Source organism: Vulpes vulpes, chromosome 5 (assembly GCF_048418805.1).
Source record: "Vulpes vulpes isolate BD-2025 chromosome 5, VulVul3, whole genome shotgun sequence".
Classification (NCBI taxonomy): domain Eukaryota; kingdom Metazoa; phylum Chordata; class Mammalia; order Carnivora; family Canidae; genus Vulpes; species Vulpes vulpes.
This window is the reverse complement of record NC_132784.1, coordinates 106,005,357-106,022,141: the sequence shown is the minus strand read 5'-3', so window position 1 is coordinate 106,022,141 and position 16,785 is coordinate 106,005,357. Positions and strand designations below refer to the sequence as shown.

At 45.8% G+C, this 16,785-nt stretch overlaps 1 protein-coding gene across 4 annotated transcripts in view; it reads left to right on the top strand.

The window, feature by feature from the left end:
* The window catches only part of SLC30A10 (solute carrier family 30 member 10), a 41,057-nt gene that overhangs the window by 12,909 nt on the left and 11,363 nt on the right, over positions 1-16,785 (top strand). Inside the window, exons 1-2 of one of the 4 annotated variants that reach the window (XM_072759553.1) lie at positions 12,918-13,156; positions 15,739-15,816. In XM_072759553.1, the coding sequence (XP_072615654.1) occupies positions 15,777-15,816 (40 nt within the window). In that variant the 5' untranslated portion in view covers positions 12,918-13,156; positions 15,739-15,776. Of the gene's footprint in view, positions 1-12,917; positions 13,157-13,603; positions 14,326-15,738; positions 15,817-16,785 lie in introns of those variants that run through there. The other 3 variants (XM_072759551.1, XM_025991307.2, XM_072759554.1) reach the window with 3 other exon arrangements.

Here is a 16,785-nt window from a genome sequence, read left to right as displayed (position 1 = left end):
GCTCTCTGTTAGGCCTTCACTAATAACATTCTGGCTATTAAGAGTTATATTGAGTTCTTAATTTTAGCTATTTTTCATTTATGTTGCTTTGATCTTACTCACCCTTTCTGTATCTTCCTTTAGTCATGTATATTCCTGTATATTAACTACACTTAGCTAATATTCTATATCTAATGTTCCAATATCAGTAACTCTTACATGTCTGATTTTGCTCTTTATTATTTTTTAATTTCTAAAAAGATTTATTTATTTTAGAAAGAGAAGGAGAGAGAGAGAGAGAAAGAGAGCAGGGGAAGGGCAGAGGAAGAGAGAGAAAATCTTGAGCCTACTTCTGGCTGAGTGTGGAGCCTGATGCAGGGCTTGATTTCCTGACCTCGAGATTATGACTGAGTCAAAATCAAGAGTCAGAAATCAGCCAACAGAGCCACCCAGGGACCCCTGCTGTTTATGTAAATATATTTTTAAAAGATCTTATTTATTTATTCAAGACAGACACAGAGGGATCCCTGGGTGGCACAGCGGTTTAGTGCCTGCCTTTGGCCCAGGGCGTGATCCTGGAGACCCGGGATCGAATCCCATGTCGGGCTCCCAGTGCATGGAGCCTGCTTTTCCCTCTGCCTATGTCTCTGCCTCTCTCTCTCTCTCTCTGTGTGACTATCATAAATAAATAAAAAATTAAAAAAAAAAAAGACAGAGAGAGAGAGAGAGAGAGAGAGAGGCAGACACACAAGGCAGAGGGAGAAGCAGGCTCCACGCAGGGAGCCCAATGTGGGACTCGATCCCGGGTCCCCAGGATCATACCCCGGGCTGAAGGCAGTGCCAAACCACTGGGCCATCGGGGCTGCCCCCCCTGCTGTTTATTATTGCTTCTTCTCTCAGGGTGTTTCCTTTCTCATGTTTTATGTGTTTCATGATTTTTTAGTGTGAACTCACTCATGTTCAATGCAACCTCATCTGAGGGAATTCTTTGAGGAATGGACTTTAAGTACATTCTTCCACACAAGATATGCATTTGTTTTTCTCAAGTACCTGAAGATATTACCAGCTTGTGATTACATAACTTTTTTTTTTCTTGAGAGAGGTTGTTGTTGTTATTACCATTATTATTACAACATAGGTAATGTGAATTTAGACGGCATTCCCACATGAAGGCTACAGTATAGTTTCAACTCCCTGTGGGAGTTGTCTTCATCCATAATCAAGGCTGAAACATGCACTTTCTTTGCTGTCTCCTTTGCGGCAGTGGGTTTTTGTTTGTCTGATGGTTTTGTTTCACTTCACCTTTCTCCAAGGGATTTCTCTTTGAGGGGATCTCTGACCCAGCACTCCCCTTTGCATGTATCTAAGTTTTGTCTCATACCATCCGTGTTCATATGGCTATTAAAATCCAAGGCTAGAACATTTGTCTTTACTGGAAAGATACCCCTCAGATTCTGGCTTCAACTCATCTTGTTGGATTTTGGCTTTTACTTCCTTTTTTGGCCCTTGAGTATTTTCTTAATTTCCTATCACACTTTTTGAAGAGTTTTAAACAGTTTGACAGAACCACATCCCAGAGCTAGAGCCCTTAATATAGATATACTTAGGTTCTCAGAGCTCAGGTCCTAGGGGGCACCTGGGTGGCTCAGTTGATTGTCTGTGTCTCTCTCTTTTTTTTTTTTTTTAATTTATTCATGAGAGACAGAGAGAGAGAGAGAGAGAGAGAGAGAGGGAGAGAGAGAGGAAGAGATAGAGAGAGAGGCAGAGACACAGGCAGAGGGAGAAGCAGACTCCATGCAGGGAGCCCGACGTGGGACTTGATCCTGGGACACCAGGATCACACCGTGGGCCAAAGGCAGGCGCTAAACCACTGAGCCACCCAGGGATCCCCTAAGTGTCTGTCTCTTGATTTCAGCTCAGGTCGTGAGGTGAAGTCCCATGTTGGATCCGCACTCAGCAGTGAGGCTGCCTAATATTCTTTCTCCCCACTCTCCTTCTGCCCCTCCCTCCTTACACTTGTGTGCATGCTATGCTCTTCCACTCTCTCAAATAAAAATAAAAACCCCAAAGCCCCTCCAACCCCCCCCCCCCCAAAAAAAAAAAAACCTCAGCACTTAGAGTAAACCAGGTCCTCATTACCACTTACAAGGACTAGCAGAGTCCCAAGGCTGTCAGAGGACAGGACAGCCTACAGGGGGCGTCCTCTGTTTTCTGCGTCTCTGCAATGCCTGCAAGATGGAGCCAGACTGGCCAGGCCCCAGACCTGCATACTTAGTTTCAGTAGTAACAAGAGGTTAATTATGGACCAGCTTTTCCATATCTGGTAAACACATAGCATCCTTTCTCAGAGTCTGACATTTAAAATATTGCTGCTTGCTCTTAAGTGACCCCATTGCTCTTGCTCCTACTTGATGCTCCAGCAGACTTGGTCTTCCCACAGCTTCAGAATGTCTCAGGCCTCGAGTGGCATGTTGTCCTGCTAAATTTTTTGTTCAGAGCTTTGAGAGGTGTTCCTGCTTCCTTCTCAGAAACGCTCGGGGGGAGTTGTCGATGATTTAATGGTTTAATCAAGGTCTTAAAATTGTTCCCTTTCCTTCTCTATCATGGACAAGGCTGGCATTTTTGTGGGACTCTTTTCTTTTCACTTTGTCATTGTTTTTTGGGTCAGACATTTGTTTTTTCCACATGGATTTTTTTTTCTTATCACAGTGAGGAAAATGAAGTCAGTGTTTTCTGGGTCTGCCAAAAGCAACTGTTGTCCAAACAAATCTTGTCAACTCTCACCTCTCTGAGTTGGATCACCTCATTTGAAACGTGTTTTCCACTTACACAAAGAATTTAACCCAAGCCTGGACTCAAGCTATCATGTTCCTGCGTCAGTTCCCCTCAGTGTGTCCCGTTTGTGGAATCCCAACTGTCCATTTCTTGGCCTATTCCCACAGGACACAAGCAAACCCCTACATCCACAATAACCATTTTGATTTGAAGCTCCTCTAACAATGCCTTAAATATTCTGTGCTAATCTTCCTAGACTTCGTCTCTCAAATTGTTCCAAATTTTGTGGAAGCTTTGCCAATCTTTACACAGTGGTTCCTTGTTCTGGTTGCTGTGTAATGAACTGCCACAAGTTTAGTGGCATAAAACAACAATCATTTTATGATACGGGGGATTCTTTGGACTGGAATTTGGAAAGAAACCCATAGGAACACTCTGTCTGCCCCACGATGTAGGGGGCCTCAGCTGGGGAGACTCTGAGGATGGGATAGTGACTTGATGGCAGGTGGCTGCATCATCATCTGTATGGCTCCTGGGCTGGAGTCTAGGACTGCTAACTGGACCACTAGCCAGGACAACTCAGTGTAGCTTGGCTTCCTCCCACTGGAACGACCTCGGGACATTGTAGGTGGTATCTCAGGGTTTCAAACATGAGTGTTCCATGTGTTCCACCAAACAAGGTGGACACTCCAATACTTTTTCTGGTGCAAACTCAGATTCTATGGACTATAAGCAAATGACATCATAGAAGGAGTGTCAAACCATGAACCCCCTCCTGCTGCTGCTGCTGCTGCGGCTGCTACTGTTGCTGCTGCTGTTGCTTCTTCTTCTTCTTCTTCTTCTTCTTCTTCTTCTTCTTCTTTCTTCCTTTAGGATTTTATTTATTTATTTGAGAGAGAGAGTGCTAGGGGCGTAGAGGGAGAGGGAGAAGCAGACTCTTTGCTGAGTAGGAAGCCTGACATAGGGCTCCATCCCAGGACCCTGGGATCATGACATGAGCCGAAGTCAGATGCCTAATGGACTGAGCCACCCAGACACCCACTATGAACCCACTTCTGATGGAAGGAGCATCAAGATCACCCTGTGGAAAAACACGCAGACTAGAAGATATGGTTGGGTCCATCTTTGGAAGAAGCAACCTGCACAGTCTGCCCTCAGGCTAAGAATTCATATCACTGGGACATGCAAAGTCCACTCCTCAGGACTCCTGAAGTCTCCTCCCATGGGCAATCAGCTTGGGGTGCAGGCTCTTGTCATCTCACTCAGGTTCAGGGCGAATGAGGCTCCTCAGGCACAGTTCCTTGAGTGCCTCCCCATCCATCTGAAGATCTGTGAACTAGAGATACAAAGGACTTGCTCTCCATATCCCCAATGGGGGATGGTTTGCAGATACCCCACAGCGGCTGTGTTCCCCAGGTGCTTTTACTTCAGACAATATTCACAGCTTTCAGAGGATGACTGTTAATAGTTCCCTGGATCTGGTTCTCTGTGGTGATGGTGGAAGCATTCCAGAGCCCAGTCAGCGAGCTGAAATCTTGCCTTTCTGCTTCTGACCTGAAGGATTTCCTTGATTCCCAGTCCCAGGTCTGATCTGAGCTAATCCCCTCCTTAAGAAGGATATTTAGATAACGCCTGTTATCTAAGTCTTCCCTTCCTGTTTTTGTATCTGTCTCCCTTCAGGAAAAGTCCTTTCCTCTGGTTCAATCTTGTTTCTGAGAGCAGACTATTCTCTCTCTCGCTTTCTGCAGTTAAGACTCAAGCATACAGTAAAACCAATCTTTTTTTTTTTTTTTTTTTTTTTTTTTTTAGTAAAACCAGTTTTAAAACTCATGCTCACAAGGGCCTATGAAAATAGCCCTGCAACTATAACAACGGCCATTTTTTTTCTGTAGGCAGTAAGCTGCTGTGACTTGTCGAGGTCAAAATACTGCCAGGCTCACACTGGAGCCTTAAAACCTCACAGCGTCTGCTCTGGCTCCCCCAGAAGCCTCAGTCCCTGTGCTACTCGGGCCTGTAGATTCTTAGCTTAATCCGTCTCCAGGCTCCTGCCAACTCACCAGGATGTTAGGGCTTTAGGGGCTCATACATAATACCCCTTTCTTACTCTCCTAGGTTTGGAAACAATTGATAGATAAGATATGGATGACATTTGAACACAACACCAGCTTTATTCTGTAGATATGCTACAGAATATGGCTTACATGTGTAGCAGCAAAGAGCTTGTTCACAGTTCATCCCAGAATTAATCTCACCCACCCAGTCCCAGACACCCCTGCACAGAGCAGAGCCTGCCCCGACATAGTTTCCCTCCTGTACACGCAGACCAGGATTGCGGGTCTCCATGGGAAGACGAATAAAAAAAAAAAGTCAGAAGAGGTCAGCTGAGCATGCCCCATGCTTTCTCCCATACCTCGTAACTGGAGTAGTGACCCTGCCTCTGAAAAAAGCTGTGGAAGGGACAGAAAGAGGTGAGGAGTGTCATTCCTGTGGAGGTGCCCCTGTGGAAGTGCAAAGCTCAGGGGAGAGAGAGTCTCCTTAACACACAAAAAGCTGTGAGTTCCAACATGAACCATGTTTGTTTGCTCCTTCCTTCCTTCCTCCTTCCTTCCTTCTTTCCTTCCATCTCTTCCTCCCTCTCTCTTTTACTTTTTTTGCCTGTTCTTTGTTTTATTTCCTGTCATTCTGTGGGCCACAAAGGGGGAATGAATGTCAAGGAAGTCTCCCTGGAGGAGTGGCTTTTGTGACCTAAGGCATGAGGATGAGGAGTTGAGTGGGGTAAAGAATGTTCCAGGAGGAGGGAATAGCATGAGCCAAGTCCAGGAGAATGGACTGGGGGAGATGACCAAAGGGATGAGCATGGATAGAGGGGAGTAGTGGGCCTGAGACTGAGTCCTGAGACTCACCAACATTTAGAAATTTAGAGGAGAAGGAGTTATCCATGAGATATACGGAAAGCCAGGAGGGTGTATCATTCAGCGGTCACAGGGAGAAAGTCTTCAGAAAGGGAAGCAAGGTCTTCAATCACAAATGTTGCCAAGAATTCCAAGATGAGCAGAGAAAACCAATGGATTCGGGTGTGAGAAGATGGTGAGTGACTTGCACAGAGCTTGGTCAACAGTGTGGTGGATGGAGATGGGCATGGCATTGGGTGGGTGGCAGAGAGAATGGTATTTGAGGAAGCAAAGATGGTGACAGTGTTTTCTGGAGTTTTTTCCTTTGGAGGGAGCAGAAATATGGAGCAGGAATAATTTTTCCAGCATTGGTAAAGAATTGAAGTAAGGAAAGGTCCTATTTAGTCTGCCATTTTATTTTTGTAATTATTAAGTTTCTATTTCTCATGAGTCTTGAATGTGGAGGAGAAAACCACTCTTAGCTCTTTACAACAGGCATAGGTTCTTGGTCAGCTATTGACCAGGAGTGTCTGGTTGCAAGTGACAAAAACCCACCTTATGCTTGCTTAGGCAAAAAGGGAACTTTTGTAGGTTCACATAATTAACTTGGAACCAGAGACTGAAATTCCACAAGAGATTCTCTTTCACTGACTCTCCTCTCTGCTTCCCTTCCTATTGCAGAATGAAGGGTTTGGGGAAGAAAATAAAGGGGAGAGATAATTATTAGGGGCTCTGAGTCACCTCCTCACTGAGTTAGTGACCAGGCAGGAATGGGAACCTCTGTCTCTGGTATATTTTGAAAACTTCAAGAAAACTTTGGCCTATCTTGGATCAAGTGCCCATCCTTTGAATCGATCGCTGTGGTGAGAGAACGAGGAACTATGTTTGGCTCAACCTTGGTTATACGCCCATATCTGTATCCGACGGGACAGGACATCTTACCAGAAGGAAGCAGGGAGGAATTCCAGGCAGCCTAAAACCTTGGCTGAACCATTTACATTCCTGGTGCTTTCTAGAACTCATGTTGATTGTGGCTTCTTAATTGCGACAGGAGCAATGCCTTTTACTTGTCTACATATTTGTACCTCTGTTGTCTTATTTGATGCTCAAAACACCTACAAGCACTGAGTAGTATAAGGTTCTTATTTGCATTTTACAGATTAGGAAACTAAGGCTCAGAAATTTAGTGACTGGTCTAAGTTGTACAGTGATTTAGTGCCAGAGGTTGAGAATCTTGGTTTGTCTCCAGACCTCATTAATATTCAATACAACTTCTGATTTTATGATGATAATAAAGTTATGTTTTTCAGTCCAGCCACCTGATTCTCTCTGTTCTTTTGCCACATGATAACAGTTGAGAGAGTAATGATGGACAAAGAAGTATAGTAATGATAGCTGAGAAGTTTGGAATTTTAGATTTGGAGGAGCAGAGGGAGAGAGAGAGGGAGAGAATCTTAAGCAGACTCCACACCCAGTGCAGAGCCTGACACGGGGCTCATTCTGACAATCCTGAGATATGACCTGAGCCGCAATCAAGAATTGGATGCCTAACTGACTGAGTCACCCAGGTGCCCCATAGATTTGTAAAATATTTTAAGTATTTTATAGTCTTAAAACATTTTATTAATCAGTATTTGACATTCATAATACATTTTATTAATCAATAACTAATGAGTTCTAAGCTAAACAGATTATTTGAACCAAGGGGGAGCAGGTGATCTTATTAAGAAAATAAATTTTTTTTCTTATTAAAAAAAATAGGGTAATCTAAATAACTTCGAAGAGGATGCCAGATTGTTACTTATCAGAAGTCAACAATACTTCTGGGAATGGTGACAGCCAGAGGGTAAAGAAGGGAGCCACGCTTTGTCACTATTTACTATGAGAGCACCATGTAGGCTCTCCACTATGCTGTCGCCTTTGATTCTCACAACCACTGTGTGAGAGGATGACGTCTCTACCTCCAGATTGTAAGTGAGAACACAGACCTAAAAGAAATTAAGTGATTTGGCCACTTGCTAACAACCGATAGAGCCAAGATTGTATCCCAGATTTGAGTGGCTCCCAAATCTGTCTCTCCACCACATAACTCTGACTGTTGAACTAGTGTATTTGGCAGGGGGAAAGTAAAGGTATTTATAGGTTTTATTTGAACCTCCACACAATTATTCCCACAATTTCTTGAGCAAATGGACTCTCTCATTTTCATATATTGTAGTCACATGGGGTAAGTTCTAAGATCCTCAGTGAATGCCTGAAACCACAGAGAGTACCAAGCCCTATATACACTGTGTCTCTTCCTATACATACGTATCGATGAGAAAGTCTAATTTATAAATTAGGCACAGTAAAGGATGAACAATAATAACCAATAATAGAATAATTATAGAGGTGAACTGTAATAAAAATAATGTGAATGTGGTCTCTCTCCAAATATCTTACTGTCCTCACCCTTGTTGTGATGATGTGAGATAATCTATGCGTGCGTGATGGGATGAAGGCAGGTGGATGACATGGACATCATGAGGTAGCGTGAGGCTATTACTGATCTTCTGAGGCGACATCAGGAGGATCACCTTCCAGATCACAGCCGACTGCAGGTGATTAAAATTGCAGAAAGTGGAACTGTGGATATGGGGTTGGGGGGGGAATTAATGTAGTTTAAAAATTAAGGTGAATCTAGTGGTGAAGAAATCTGCTGTCTGTATGGTAATGGTTCAGATGGCATTAAATAACGCATGTAAAAGCTTTTTGTAAATTATTAAGTGACAGGGGACTTAACCTATAGCTTAAACTATTTGGTTTAGAGTCAATATTAAGGGGGGAGTTTCTCCCTGTTTCTTGCACCTTTGAGAGTTTTTTTGGTTTGTTTTTTTGCTTCCATTTGAATTAGAAATGGTCCAAAAGCTGATTTTTTTGTTCCTCTTATTCACCAAGCAGGAGTTTTCACACCCAAATTCTGTCAGTTAGTGATGAGTTTTAGATGATGTGTGTCTTGAACTCCTAGTTCTGCCTCTAATCCTTTCCCCCTTCTTCCCAGTAGCTGTGTCCCTTTCCACTTGCTGGTTCACATCCTCCTCTCCCTCTCCACACTTCACGCATAGCACTTCCCCATGACCATCGCAGCATGACTTTGGGATCTGCAGATGGTAAGAAGCACACAGACGAGAGCTGCAATGCCCACAATTACCCCAAATAACATGGGCATTGTTACTGCCAAATGTATCAAATAGCCCAATCTCAGCATCCCTGGTGGGATATACTGATCATAGTCATTTGTTTATAGCTGTGTACTCAACAGTTGGTAACTTGCATTCCTATACTTTGTCTTAATCCATTTAGGCTGCTAACAAAATACTACAAATTGATTATTTATTTATTTTTAAAGATTTTATTTATTCATGAGAGAGAGAGAGAGAGAGAGAGAGAGAGAGGCAGAAACACAGGCAGAGGGAGAAGAAGGCTCCATGCAGGGAGCCTGATGTGGGACTCAATCCCAGGTCTCCAGGATCACACCCTGGGCTGAAGGGGGCGCTAAACCACTGAGCCACCAGGGCTGCCCAAGATTGATTACTTAAAAGTATTGACAAAGTATTTAAAAGTATTTTAAAAGATGTTATTTATTTATTTATTTATTTGAGAGAGAGAAAGAGAGCACAGAGTGAGAGAGAGAAGCAGACTCCCCATCAAGCAGAGAAGACGACGCAGGGGTCCATCCCAGGACCCTGAGATTGTGACCTGAGCTGAAGGCAGACGCTTAACCCATTGAGCCATCCAGGTGCCCCAGACCGGGTAGTTTATAAAAAATAGAAGTTTGTTAACATTTATTGAGCCCTTCTTATGAGCCTGGCACTCCACTAGGTAATCTGCATACATTTTCTCAAGCCTCGTGACAACCCCATGAGATATATACTATTATGGTCCTTAGTTCACACACACACACACACACACACACACACACACACACACACACGTATAAAAAGAAGGTTGTAAGGAACTTGTCCTAGGTCACGCAAGCAAGCAACAGGGCTGGGATTTGGTTCCAAGTCTGTCTGATTCCAAAGGTCAAATTATGAACTGCTGTGCTATTCAACCTTTCAAGTGTTCTTAAAGTGAGTGCAAAATTAATATTATCTAGAGTCTGGTTTTTTTCTTTTTTTCAATAAGCAAGTTATAGTATTTGATGTTGTGATGAGGCTTGCATTCCTACCACTTCCTGGCCTAGCTACCACTTTGCTACAAGAAAGTGGCATTTTGGAGGAGCCTTGGTGGTGCCACTTGGCAGGCTGATGGGCAGAGCTCTAAATTCATGTGGGAGCTGCCTCTTTCTAAGTGGGCTTCAACTCACAACACCGCTGAGTACTCGCCCTAAACAGCCCATTCCGAGGGGAGTTGACCACTACTTATGTGTTATTTTTTTATACCTCATGCCTCTATCATCAAAAAAATGTGTAGTCATCTCAAAGAATCTCTTGAATTTAATGTACTTTAAAAAACATGGAAGGACAAAATACATATTTTGGGGTGCAAAAAGTATCTGTGTTACAAAGTGTTACAAAAATACACATTATATAAATTTGTCAGCAAGGAGTCGGTGTGGACGGGAGATGCCTCAGCGACCTGGAGAAGTAATTTCCTTTCGGAAAGTCTCCACATATTATCAGGCTCTGCGGGTTTCCAGCTGGGCTACAGGTGAGAAGTACCCAGATTCTGATGATGTATTTAAAATCTGGAGGCAGGAGCTATGGGGAAAAAGAGCTACCTCTTCTTCTTTTTTAAAGATGTTTTTATTTATTCATGAGAGAAAGAGAGGCAGAGACACAGGCAGAGGGAGAAGCAGGCTCAACGCAGGGAGCCCGACATGAGACTCGATCCCAGGACCCCAGGATCACGACCTGAGCTGAAGGCAGCACTAAACCGCTGAGCCACCCAGGCTGCCCATACGTCTTCTTTTGAAAAATAGTTTGGTGCTTTGGATGAGATGTCTATTTTCTTCTTTGAAGGGAGCATCATCACTGGTCACTTAGAACAAAACAAAACAAAAACATAAACAGCTGTTTTTTCGAATTCTTTAAAAAAAAAAAGTTTGTTACTTTCTGGGTCAATACCAGTGTAGGAAGAACTTTTAGTGCTATCATCTCTATAAGTTGTAGAGCATCAAGGTCTATGCCAATAATAATAATAAAAAAATGTAAGCTTAAAAAGAATCCTTTCATTTGTTTAGAACAAAAGGAGTGTTGAAAATGATCAAATAAGTATAATGTGGGGCCAAAGAATGTTAAGTTCTAGAGTTTGATGCCTGGATCAGATCTCCAGATTCTATCCCTTATATATTGTGTGATCTTGGGCAAGTTACTTAAAATCTCTGGGCTCTAGGTTCTTCATGGATAAGACCTTGCTAGTTTTATGAGTCATCTGTGCGGATGACAATGAGGTTGTGCCTGTAAAGTGCTCAGCACAGGGTTGGGCAGTCAAAGCCCAACAGACAGAAGCTGTTGAAGCCTCATCATCGGGACACCTGGGTGGCTCAGCGGTTGAGCGTCTGCCTTTGGCTCAGGGCCTGAACCCAGAGTCCCAGGGCTGAGTCCCCATCAGGCTCCTATGCATGGAGCCTGCTTCTCCTCCCTCTGCCTGTGTCTCTGCCTCTCTTTCTGTATCTCTCATGAATAAATAAATAAAATCTTTATAAAAAAAACTTATCATCTACAAGAATGCATAAGAGGCAGTCTACATTTTTGTCAATTAACTTAGATTATATATATATTCTCTCTCTATATATAAACTTTATAGGTCTACCTATCTATCTAGTCATGGGTAGCTAGCCAAAGCATTTTTCTTAAGTGCATTTTGTTGATACCTTCAACCTGTCTGGAAGTCAAATAATGAGGCTCTGGGCAGGGCCCCTCACGCTGAACCTTCTAGTTCCATCAGCCACCCTCCTGGGGCAGTGACATAATTCTCGTTATCTGCCTTCTGTTAGGAGGACGACTGGGTAACAGGCACAAGTGATAGATTTCTGCTGACCTTGGGTTTTTCTGTCATTTGTGAATGACAAAGAAATGCAATCAGTAAGGACCTTGTGAGCACTGCCAAGTGGTTTCCACCAGGCCCCCTGTCTTGTTTCGATAGCTTTGCTTGCTGTCCTATGTTTCATGTTGCAGAGGCTTCACAGTTTGAAGACAGGATAAGCCAGAAACTGGGATATCTTTCTCTCCAACAGAGTGTGACAGCTGTAGTTCAACAGTAATTCTGGTACGCATGTGCCCAAGTGCTAATATCAATACTAGCATGCTGATGATAACATGGGGGCCTCCGGACCACTTTGCCCTTCCCGCCTCTTCCTGCCCAGTCTTCCTCCTCCCCTCACACCTTCTTTTCCTTCCTGTCTGTTATTTATTTATTTATTTAATTCATTTTTAAATAAACAACTTGTTGAGTGCTTACTACGTGCCAAGCACTGTTATAATCACTTTACACATATTAACCCATTTAATCCTCACAAACCTATAAGGAGACACTGTTATTATTCCTCTTTTTACAGGAGTGAAAGCCAGACCAGACAATTAAGGAACTTGTCCAAGGCCAAACAGCTTCAAACCTTTCCTCGGCCTATCTGTATCTTTTTGTTTCTTTTAAATGATTTGACTATTTTAATACTCGTTTTCAGAGGCACTTCAGAGGATCAGTTCCCTCAAGTTCTCAATGTAGGGACATTCTCCCGGAGGCGGGCAGGGAACGCCTATCGCGTTCCCTGAGTTTGGATGCTCATCTTGTATACGAAGGGCCCTCAGGTCAAGGGTATTTTAGCATGTTTGTTGGGGTCCCTTAGTCCTCAAAGACAAAAGATTGTCATTTATAAGGCTAAGACAGTGGATGGGGTGAGAATTGGAGTGTGCTACTAACAGATGCATTTGTTTCCAGGCCCAAACCTGGCATGTGTTTCAGGAATGGTTAATGTTTGGGGGTTAGGGACAGGAGAGGGGGACTAGTGATCACAACTTCACAGTCAGATCCTTTTGGGGAATGAGAACAGAATATAAAACAAAAACAAACCAAGAATGAAAACAGCAAGGGCTCTCCCACCGGGGCCTCCCTGAACACCCAACAGCGAACACCCTTCTTCAAGGGCTTCCAGCGCTGGGCCTCTCCCAGCGTCCTGGGGACAGCTCTCTTTCTGGACAACTTTTCCTTGGAACAGAGCCTGTTGTCAACAGGAAAGGCTTTATTTGGAATAAGCCTTCATGGAGGTCAGTGAATTGAACTTTGAGTATCAGGTCATGTGCTGTGAGGGACACATGGGGGGATGAAGAGAATATTCTCTCCAGTGGAAAACGAGACCAGGGCACAGAGGAGGCCCGCCCGGGGTTCTTGGTGGTCAAGCGACTTGGGTCTACCCTTGTGTGTGTGTGGGGGGGACTGATTTCTGAGCGCTTGGGGGGTGGAGTCCAGGCTTGTCAAGGTATGATGTGCGCGCTCTCTCCGCCTGCAGTTCACCTGGGGAGGGAGGCCTGGTGAGTGCAGGCGCTGGGAGGGGTCCGGGGGACAGGGAAGGCTCTGTGCCCTGGGGCGCGGGGGGGGGGGGGGGTGTGTGTGACAGCGATGATGATGATGATGATGCGCGGGAGGCTTCGGTGGACGGGGATGCCGAGGGAGGGCTCGGCACCCAGCACCCTGCAGCTTGGGCGGGGCTGGCCCGGGGCCCCACCCGGTGGCTGCGGAATCCGCAGGGCGAGCGGCGTCCGGGCACGTAGGCCAGGCTGTCCACGTCCCCCGGGCGAACACGCCCCGCGGCGCTGCAGGGCCTTATCGGGGCCCGGGGAGGGGAGGGGCTGGGGCCGCGGGGGTCGGGGTCGGGGTCGGGGTCGGGGTGGGGGGGGCGCTCCGCTCCGACCCGCCCCCTGCGCCCGCCGCTCGGGGCGGTCCTCGGAGGCCAGACCTCGGCCGGCGGCCACCTGCCTCGGAGGCGGCCGGGGGGCCTCGGAGGCTGCGGCCGCGGCCCCTCCCTTGGACTCTGGACGCGCGCGGGCCTTATAAGGCGGCGGCCGGGCTCGGCGCGCAGGGGCGCCCCCAACGGCGGCGCGCGACATGGGCCGCTACTCGGGCAAGACGTGCCGGCTGCTCTTCATGCTCGTGCTCACCGCCGCCTTCTTCGGGGCCGAGCTGGTGTCGGGCTACCTGGGCAACTCCATCGCGCTGCTGTCCGACTCGTTCAGCATGCTGTCGGACCTGCTGTCGCTGTGCGTGGGGCTGGGCGCGGGCCGCGTGGCGCGGCGGCCCGGCGGGGGGCTGGGGGCCACCTACGGCTACGCGCGCGCCGAGGTGCTGGGCGCCCTGGGCAACGCCGTGTTCCTCAGCGCGCTCTGCTTCACCATCGCCGTGGAGGCCGTGCTGCGCCTGGCGCGGCCCGAGCGCATCGACGACCCCGCGCTGGTGCTCGTCGTCGGCGCGCTCGGGCTGGCGGTCAACGTGCTGGGGCTGCTCATCTTCCAGGACTGCGGCGCCTGCCTCGCCTGCTGGGGGCCCCGCCGCCGCCGCCGCCGCTGCCCGCCGCCGGGACCCAGACCCGGCCTCGGCCCCGACCCCCGGCCCGACCCCCGGCCCGGCCCCGGCCCCGGCCCCGCCCGCCCGCCGGCCGGCAGGAAGGAGGAGCGGGGGGCGACCGTGTTCTCCAACGTAGCAGGTGCCTTTCGGTTGCATCCTCCGGGCCTCTCCGCGCTTCCCTCCTCCCGCCCGGCCCGTGCTCGGCATCCACGCCCTCTTTTTCTTTCTGGCCGTTGCGGCTGCTTCTATTTTGTTTTTTTTTTTAAAAAATCTATGCCTTCTGCAGCTTTATTCTCCGCTGCCAACGTAGCGTCTTCCCCACGGTCTCTTTTGTTTCTCTTGGGTCCTCAGGCCTGACCTCCTTCCTCTTTTTCTTTCTTTCTTTCTTTCTTTCTTTCTTTCTTTCTTTCTTTCTTTCTTTCTTTCTTTCTTTCTTTCTTTCTTTTTCTTCCTTCCTTCCTTCCTTCCTTCCTTCCTTCCTTCCTTTCTTTCTTCTCTTTCTTCTTTTCTTTCCTTCCTTCCTTCCTTCCTTTCTCTTTCTTTCTTTCTTTCTTTCTTTCTTTCTCTTCCTTCCTTCCTTCCTTCCTTCCTTTCTCTTTCTTTCTTTCTTTCTTTCTTTCTTTCTTTTTCTTTCCTTCCTTCCTTCCTTTCTTCCTTTTTCTTTCTTTCCCTTCCTTCTCTCCTTCCTTCCTTCCTCTTCTCTTTCTTTCTTCCTTTCTCTTCCCCCTTCCTTTCTTTTCCTTCCTTCCTTCCTTCCTTCCTTCCTTCCTTCCTTTCTCTTCCTTCTTTTCTTCTTTCTTTTCCTTCCTTCCATTTTCTTCTTTCTTTCTTTCTTTCTTTCTTTCTTTCTTTCTTTCTTTCTTCTTTCTTTCTTTCTTTCCCTTCCTTCTCTCCTTCCTTCCTTCCTTCCTTCCTTCCTTCCTTCCTTCCTTTCTCTTTCTTCCTTTTTCTTTGTTTCTTTGTTTCTTTCTCTTTCTTTCTTCTCTTCCTTCTTCTTTCTTCTTTCTTTCTTTTCTTTTCTTTTCTTTTCTTTCTTTCTTTCTTTTTTCTTTTCTTTTCTTTTCTTTTCTTTTCTTTTCTTTTCTTTTCTTTTCTTTTCTTTTTTCTTTTTCTTCTTTTCCCCTTCCCCATTATTCTGTCTGCCTTGGAGCATTCATTTTCTCAAAAACCAGTTATTACTGGGCAACAGATAGCAAACCCCCCAACCCTTAGCCCCTCATTGGATGCTGTCTGCACTTTATTTTCTCCCTCCCCCTTTGCGCATCGTTTTGTCCCCCTGGGAGTTAACGGGTTGGGGGATAGGGGTGGGCTCCCACTTTGCTCCTTTTTGTTTGTTTGTTTGTCTTAACTTGGATGGAAGTGTGAATTGAATGTAAAAGTGGCTCACAAGGCTCATGTCAAGGCCCAAATGTACTATTCTGGGCCGTGTGTGTGGAGAGGCAGGGGGTCTGAGGAGCTTAGGAATTTAAAATAACGGAACTTTTTTTGAGTCCATTGGTTCTTTTTGTTTGTAGAACTTATACACAACACAAGGTTTCTTCTTTGAATGCAGGTGATTCTCTGAACACCCAGAATGAACCAGAAGAGACTATGAAAAAGGAGAAAAAGTCTGAAGCCCTGAATATCAGAGGTAGGGTCGACTTTGGCTCGATTTGAAACCCTTTTCTGTAATACATAATGACTGTGTTGTACCCTTCATTTCTGTTTGCCTTTTAATAACGTGTGTTAGAAAGGAGGCCAGTTGCACGAATAGACTATGACCCTAGCCTCTTGCCTAATCATTGCATTGATTCTGAGTGACACACTAGTTGCTAATGATTTATCCTTGCTCCACTTAGAGCCAGGCCAGTGCTACCTGCTTCAGAGCCTCACAGACCAGTGGCATGCTATTACTTTACTTGGTTTTGTCCACTCCTGGATATTGTTAACGTAAAATGAGGCCTGTCTTAATTGAATGTAATTGTGACATAGGTGAGAAGAGGGTAGGTGGCTGCTATCCAACATGACATTGCTGATTGACTCTCTGGCCTCAACGTATTTCTGCCAGAAATCTGTGTCTGTGATGGATCTCTTGACTTACTTGAATCCGTATTTCCAGGCCCAAAGGGGAGGGTCTGGTGAGGCACATGAAAGGCACATTACTAGCCTTCTCTCTACCATGCGCTCAAGGTCACCAGCACTGGGCAAAGGTTAGCTCAGGGAGTTCAGAGGTGCATCTCTCACTAGACACCAATATTGTATGCAGCATCTCTTCCAACTTCTTGAGCAGAGGCTTTGCTTCAGATTGACTCCAGAAGGGTCAGTCCCCAATCTCGACTTTGAGGATTTCAAATAAAGATTATGCAACCCTTTACTTTCAGATGATTTGGGGGAAGCCTATATAGGGCTTCAATGGAAACAATATTTTTAAAAAGTAATAATTGGGAGACATTTTCATTTTTGAGAGACTCCTGGCTTTTTCTATAGTGCGATACCTGGAATGGATCTCTAGGGGAAAATCAGAAAAAACCCCAACAACAATAACAGCCATACACGAGCTTCTAAAAATTTCTACATGAATCACTTTTTAAAAATTGAACAGCAATAGGGGAATTTCTAA